The sequence below is a fragment of the Cynara cardunculus genome (assembly GCF_001531365.2).
Source record: "Cynara cardunculus var. scolymus isolate 2C chromosome LG 1, CcrdV1, whole genome shotgun sequence".
Classification (NCBI taxonomy): domain Eukaryota; kingdom Viridiplantae; phylum Streptophyta; class Magnoliopsida; order Asterales; family Asteraceae; genus Cynara; species Cynara cardunculus.
Genome location: NC_037528.1, coordinates 23,946,955 through 23,954,898, shown reverse-complemented (window position 1 = coordinate 23,954,898; position 7,944 = coordinate 23,946,955). Strand labels below are relative to the sequence as shown.

Below are 7,944 nucleotides of genomic sequence, written 5' to 3'. Positions count from 1 at the left end.
ATATTTAAAATAAGATGTTTATCCTGTATTTGATTGTGTTTATCTGCAGTTAGTTACACGAATTCAGATATGGGATGAAATCGGATAGGGATGAACGGGTTTAAGAGTTTTTAAGAGTTTAAGAGTTTTTAAGAGTTTAAGAGTTTTAAGAGTTTTTAAGAGTTTTAGCCAAATGCTTTATAATATAGTATAGATATAAGGTTGCGTTTGGTTCACATAATGTTTTTGGATGTAATGGAATCTGTCAAATGAATTTGACTTTGATGTAATTGTAATGGAATGTTGTCAATTTGACCACCTGTTTAGTTGACAAAATTAGAATAGAAACTGTTAAAGAAATTAGAATCTATCAGTTTGGTTCATAAAATATAACTTTTAAATTGGAATAAAATGTTAGTAAATGACCAAAATAACCCTTTTTTTATAATTTTAGTTTTTTAAATACTTTATAAGCAAAACCAAAATAAAATATACAAAATTGTTGCAAAAGCCATGTTGCAGTTACCACTAGCTTTCTAAGCAAAATCAAATGATTGATAAATGTTGATATATGAAGATGTTATAAAATGTAGAACTCCATAAGAACTTGTCGTTAAAAGAATGTAAATATTAACTACAAAGGTGGTACCTGATTGGTTTGAGCTTTGCTTCAAAGGTCAAAATTATCAGGAGGTCCAGATTCAAATCCAAAGAGGAATAAAAATCCTTTTATAGCCACGAAAGTTCAAATGCGGTGACTCCGGACTATCTGTAAAGCAGGTGGTCGCCTTGGGATTAGTCAGCTTGCGGGTTGGATGTCCAAGTTAATAAAAAAAGAATGTAAATATTTGGCATTCAATAATACAAATGAATCCCGCTACCTACGTTAACCGATACCTAAATTAGAAAAACAAATTGGGGACATTATTAGAATGCTATTTAGAAAGCTGTTCCATGTAATCTTTATGTTCATCGAAGGAAGAAGGTGGCAAATTGGAGATGTTAAGCATGACATCAACGCATAGGTTTCCAAGGGTGGCGACATTGAATTCTTTCTTGCCAAAGAATTTGAAGGAAGAAAGACAGCGATGCTCAGAAACAAAAACCTCGACTCTATAACTTTTGCAATTTACTGGCACACGAGTCCTATGGCATATTAAAGCGAGTGTAACAGTTTGTCTCGTCCAATCTCAATTAGTCTACGTACCAAACGCATCCATAAAAAGTATGATCGAAAAAAAAACTAATTTTTTTTATCAACATGGATATCCAACCTGCTATGCGAGCCGACTAATCCCAGGACGACCACCTATTTTGCAGATAGCTCGGAGTCACCGCATTTGAACCTCCGTGGTCACAAAATGATTTATATTTCTCTTTGGATTTGAACCTAGAATCTTCTGGTAAAAAAAAAAAAACTAAATTTTTTTAATCGGAGAGGTTTTTCAATAAAAGAAAAAGAAAAATTTATAAAAACGAAAGCTTCACTTGCTTGCGTTTGAAGTGTCAGTCGGTGTAATATCTGTGTCTCCGCTTCTTCAGTGTTCATCCATCCTTCTATCTCCCGTTTGCAAGCACCAAATCTTCTCTTCCCTTCCATTAGATCTGGTAGTGCATCGGGCCTCCATTTCAGATCTGAGGTCATTCTATTCTTCATCGTACATCAATCTCATCACTGGAGTCTTTACAGATCCATTTCAAGACCAGAGGTGAGTATATCGAAATATCAAATCCTATTTCTTTGTGTTCGATTTCATTTTCGTCGTCTTCTTGGAATTCAAAGTTCCGAAAAACATCATATGATATGCTCCAAGGTTCAAATTTTATCTTGAATTTGTTTATTGTATAGCTGGGAGTAGGGATTTGGGGTTTTTTGTACGATAGAGGGAAATGAAAGAACCCGATTCTACTACAGATCCGATCGGGCAGAACTTGATAAAGCTTATAAGCAATGTCTGTTTCTCAGTATTTGTTTTTACTGTACTTGTAATTACTGTAATCGCCATCACATACCAACCGCCTGATCCATGGGAATCTTCGAGAGCCCTAACTAGGGCTTTTACGAAGGTGGAGAATGCCACCTTCCAGACGGATACCTCAGTTCTCAAAACCGGGGAAGACATTGGGATGGTTGTCGTCCCAGCTGCAGCACCTACTGAGGCTGATCTCGAGGCAAGTGACTCGCAAAACGACCCAGTGATTGATAAATCAGAAGAGAAAAGTACGAATATGAGCTTGAGCTCTGGCACTTGTGATGATTCGAAATTGGTGAATTGTTCTGATCGGGGGGTTTTGATGACCATCAAGAAGTTCAATTTAAAGCGTTTTAAGTCTATAGTGTTTCTAGAATATCAACCACCAGTGAATGGGTCGAATCCGAATGAATGTGATGTGTCATGGAGATTCCGGAATAGGAAAGAGAAGTCTTGGAGGAGGTATAGAGATTTTCGGAGGTTTAAGATTGGATACACTGATAGTTGTACTTACAAAGTGGTATGGGCAAGGGGTTGGCATTCGGGTGTCAATGCCCGCCGTCCTAGGAGTAGATTTAATGGCACTAGAAGCGGTGAGAGACCTAAGATTTCACCATCTTTCCATGATGATGAGATCAACGATACGATCCCAGTGATGGATTCAGATCCAGCTTTTAGGAACGGAAAATATTTGTATTATTCACGAGGAGGGGATTACTGCAAGAATATGAATCATTACATTTGGAGCTTCTTGTGTGCTCTTGGGGAGGCACAGTATTTGAATCGTACATTCGTAATGGATTTGAGTATTTGCTTGGCTGGAGCATATACCTCAAGTAAAAAAGACGAAGAAGGAAAGGATTTTAGGTTCTATTTTGATTTTGAGCATTTGAAAGAGACAGCTCCAATAGTGGAGGAGGAAGAGTTCCTTAAAGATTGGAGAAGATGGGAGAAGAACCACAAAAGGAAAATCCCAGTGAGAAAGGTTCCAACTTATAAAGTCACACCGATGCAATTAAAGAAAGATAAGAGTACAGTCATCTGGCGGCAGTTTGATACCCCCGAGCCAGAGAATTATTGGTACAGGGTTTGCGAAAGTCGGGCGGCAAACTATGTTCAGAGGCCATGGCATGCGCTGTGGAAGTCCAAGAGACTCATGAACATAGTTTCTGAGATCAGTGGGCAAATGGACTGGGATTTTGATGCTGTACATGTGGTTCGAGGAGAAAAGGCGCAAAACAAAGAGATGTGGCCTCATCTTGACGATGATACATCTCCCGATGCCTTGCTTGCAAAGCTTCAGGGTATTATTCAGCCATGGAGGAATCTTTATATTGCCACTAACGAACTGTTCTATAATTACTTTGACAGATTAAGATCTCATTATAAGGTTCATTTGCTCGATGATTATAAGGAATTATGGGGAAATACAAGTGAATGGTACAATGAGACAACCCTTTTAAATGGTGGGCATCCTGTTGAGTTTGATGGATATATGCGGGTTGCGGTAGACACTGAGGTACTTTACAGGGCAAAGACACAAGTCGAGACGTTCTACAATTTGACCAGCGACTGCAAGGATGGTATAAACACATGCTGATCAGGTTAGATTTCCTTATGTTATTCCCTTGGTGGAATCATATGATATCCGTATGTATCTAGTTCCTGAAATTATGACAGCGATATGCTAAGTGGATGCAATCCGGATCTTGTATTAAGAAACTATAGATTTAGGTTATTTATGTAGGTGCAGGTTCAAATGAGAACCGTAAATAGTTTGAGATCCTGGAAACCAACTATTCATACTTTATTCATGATGAATGTCGTCATAGATATTCATGATGAAAAGTATTCATAGGCGAAGGATCGTGTGAGAAGGAGAGCTAAGGTGAGAAGCATAAGAAGGGATCTCGACCCTTGATCACCTTTAATCTCAAATCCACCCATGAATCGTGCTTGATATGGGGATTGATCCGGTGCATCTCATTGTAATGTGCATCTAAGAGTGGAGATCCCTTCTTATGCTTCTCACCTTAACTCTCCTTCTCACCGGAACCCAACCCAGTATTCATAATGAAAATACATGATATTCATAATGTAAATGGATGATGTTCATGATTTGTTAGGGTTATTCATCGTGAATAATACATGAAATAGTTGGTTCTCAAAATATTTATGGTTTTCTGTCATCGTTTTGACACAAGGATGTGCTTATTTTCTTGATTAAAAGCATTTGGAGACTGGATTTGCAAAATCACAAACTAAACACCACCTTATGCAAATGCATGGTTTTCTCGTTTCCCATTTTTACAATTTATCCGAAATCATTCATCCTTGCAATATGCATCGTCTTTTATCGTATTGTCACATCAATAATGGTTTTTTTGCAGAAAAGAAGCAAATGTGATGATGAATGTGTTCACATGTAGTTGGTTTGTGGTACAGGAGGCAATATGGAAGACTTGGATTGATATGAGAACGAAGGTATGATCAAAGGGACATGGGAAAAGCTAAAAGCCACTTGTAAATTTGTTTTCTTTGTTCTTTTTCTGATAGATTTTATGCACAAACATTATGGAAATGAGCAATTTTTGTTTAAAATTGATTTAGTTAAAAAAAATGTGTGGTTGGTTTGTTTGGTTGGTTGGTTTTCCATTAAATCTTATATGAATAAATTTGATTGTATAGATTAGAAAGGTTTTTTGTTTGGGAGGTTTTTCTCATGTATAAAAGGAGTTGTGTTTTTTTAATTGAGAGAGACAAGTTTGGAAAATACTTGGTTTTCTGCAAAAACCTCCCCCGACAGGCTTTCTACATAATCTTCCATTTAAAGCTTACTGAATAAGCTATTACTAAACAATCATATATATATGATCAAATAAGTTGCGAGTCTCATTAATCTTGTTAATCTGCCAGTAAACAAGCAATCTATCAAGTTGGATTATGCCCTATTCTGACTCTTCTTTCATGTCACATCTTCTCAATTCTGTAAAAAAATTGGACCGCTTCATGAACTCATACAAATATGCCACGACATATGCTTTAACCGCAAATTGACCTTTATGAGCTTCTAAAATATCTGTTTTCCATATAGCCATGCACAAAATCCCAAATCAATAATCAAAACGTGCAAAGCTTGCAACCATCAATCAATACTGAATAATCAGATTTAAATATGTTCAAATATATCAACAAGAGTAAAGGCAAATCGATATCTATATCGAACAAATAACTTCAAGGAAACACAAATAACAGGCCAATTTAGAATGGTTCCACAATGTACATCCATTTGGAAGAGATGAAGCTCATATATTGGTGATCAAATGGAGGAAAGATTACAATAATGTTCACCTTTAAGAATATTCCTACAATCACAAGGTAAAACTTTCCACTATAGCTGTCAAAGAATGATCCAACCTGTTAATCCACCTCCATCAAAGGAATATGAGAAAACTGATTAACTAATTAAAGTCAAAACAAATATGGTGTGGATTTCATACGTCTCATAAAACTTACATCTGAGGTTTGTAATAGCTTTGATTTTATGGACCCTGATGAAAATGGTAAGTTATATTGTAAATGGGTCAATCAAACAACCCTTTAATCATTGTATTTGTCATAAAATTAAATAGTTTAATTCTTTTTATTTTATTTAAAATTTTAAAATTAAATGGGTCTACCCAGGTTCAACCAAGTTCTTTAACAGGTTGGGTTGAGAAATATATAAACAGTTAACCTGTTGTCAACCCATTTAGATAACATATTGGGTTGAGTTGAAAACTCTCAACCCATTTAATTCAACATGTTTGGTTGGGCTGGATTGAAATTTTCAACCTGTTTAATAAATGGGTTGAACTCGAACCCAACTCATTACTACCCCTACTCTCCACAATGCACCCAATATTATGTCAAAAATCGCCTAATGAAGTAGTATGAACAAGCATACCTAAAACCCTAGCCAAAATGAGGATTTAAACCCGTCAAAGTGCTTCTTGTGACGTAGTATTTCACACATGCAATAAATTCCACAAAATCCCACGACCTCGAGACCCAATGAGAAGTCTTGCAAAACGGGCATATATACGCGACTGTAAGTTATTATATGCCTATAACACATGTCGCACACAAATACTGTCACAAAATATGTGAATCTATAGGGTCGCACACAAAGAATACGTTTGCCTCCATTTTTAGAAACCCGAAATAAATCATGTTGATTGTTAAATAATTATTCTTGGAGGATAATTATGAAAGATATGAAGTATAATTAGTATAATTTTTATAATTACAGGTCACGACGCAGGCCACGTATTCCTAGGGACCAGATCAACAGTGAGTTATGTGACCACCCAAAATTTGCTCATTTTGACTATTTTCTTGGTTTTTCTCGCAAGGTTTTCTACCAAAACTTAACCATATAAATCCTCACTAAATAATTAGTTTTAAGGCTAAAATCGAATGTTTAAACATAACACGGTGGTAAATAAAATTGTGGGTGTTACAGTTCCCCTAACCTTGAAATTGATAACACCTTGAAATCGCAAACTAAACAAACAGTTAAGGGTAATGCCTTCGCATATCTTATTTCGCTGCCCACATCATGTTAGATCATCGGTGATGCTTCCATTGAACCTTGAACCATTACGATCTCTTTATGACACAACATCTTAAACTTTCTTTTTAGAATCACTTTCAGCTCTTCAACACAACGATTATTATCGTCCACACAAAATCTCCAAGGGGGAATCACACTTTATTTTTTCCATCAAGCACTTACGTACACATGGAAAGTGTTGTGAATCTTGACCATCTCGGGTGGAAACTCCAATTTGTAGGCTTTGAGGTCTCACTCCACTCAATAGTCAAAGATCCAAGTAAACGAAAACTAAGTTTCCCATGCTTCCCAAACCGTATGTACCTTTCGAAGGGGATACCTTCAATATCACTCGGTCAACCACTTGGAATTATATTGGCCTTTTCTTTTTGTCGGAGTGACTATTTTCTCGATCTTGAGCCGCCTTCAAACATTCACGGATACCCTTTACCTTATCGACCGTCTCTTAAACAATCTCGACAATTGGTCGAGTGTATATGATGAGTGTGTAAAAACATACACTTTAAAGCCCAATTAGGACTTTATTTCACTTAATTTTACATCTTTTCCAATCATATATTGAGTCTTTTAGTCTTCTTTTATGGTTTTACATTCAATGGAGCTAAGATGTAGGAAGTGATATTGTTTTATGTATTTGTTGAACAAACTGCTGATTTAAGCATTGCTGCTGTTAGAATAAGAGAAAGAGAGGGCCAAAAGATTGCCGTTTGTATTGAATGAATATTATTGAACATTACATCAAAAGGAGAAAACCTAAACTACTTATATAGGATAGTACAGAGGGCCTAAACCCTAAACCTAAAAGCCCACGGGCTTATATATATATAGGCTTCTTATATACAACTAACACCCCCTCTTAAACTTAACCAGGGGAAGAATGACCCAGGTTGAGTTTGGAAACAAGTTCCCGAAACCGTCCTGGAAGGTGAGCTTTGGTAAAAATATCAGCCAGCTGGTCAATCGTAGAGATAGACTGAAGTTGAATTGTCTTGCACGCAACATGTTGACGGACAAAGTGACAGTCAATCTCTATATGTTTGGTACGCTCATGAAAGACATCGTTGTGAGCGATCTGAATAGCACTGGTGTTGTCGCACCATAGCACAGTAGGTGAGAGTTGAGGAGCACCCATGTCGGAGAGTAGCCATCGGAGCCAGATGAGCTCTTGAGAGGTATCTGCAAGGGCTCGGTACTCAGCTTCAGTGCTAGAACAAGCAGTAAGAGACTGCTTCTTGCTGCGCCAGGAAATCAGAGAATTACCAAGAAAGAAGCAGAACCCTGTAGTAGAACGACGATCAGTCATATCGCTATCCCAATCAGCATCAGAAAACCCACGTAAAACCAATGAGGACGTGGAGGAGAAAAACAGACCATGAA

General features: G+C 37.0%; 1 protein-coding gene across 1 annotated transcript; it reads left to right on the top strand.

Moving 5' to 3' along the window:
- Nucleotides 1-1,510: 1,510 nt before the first annotated feature.
- LOC112526367 lies at nucleotides 1,511-3,556 on the top strand. The gene is made up of 2 exons (XM_025136653.1): nucleotides 1,511-1,688; nucleotides 1,829-3,556. The coding sequence occupies exon 2, from the start codon at nucleotides 1,870-1,872 to the stop codon at nucleotides 3,550-3,552; it is 1,683 nt and encodes a 560-aa protein (XP_024992421.1). The 5' UTR covers nucleotides 1,511-1,688; nucleotides 1,829-1,869; the 3' UTR covers nucleotides 3,553-3,556.
- The last annotated feature ends 4,388 nt before the right edge of the window (nucleotides 3,557-7,944 follow it).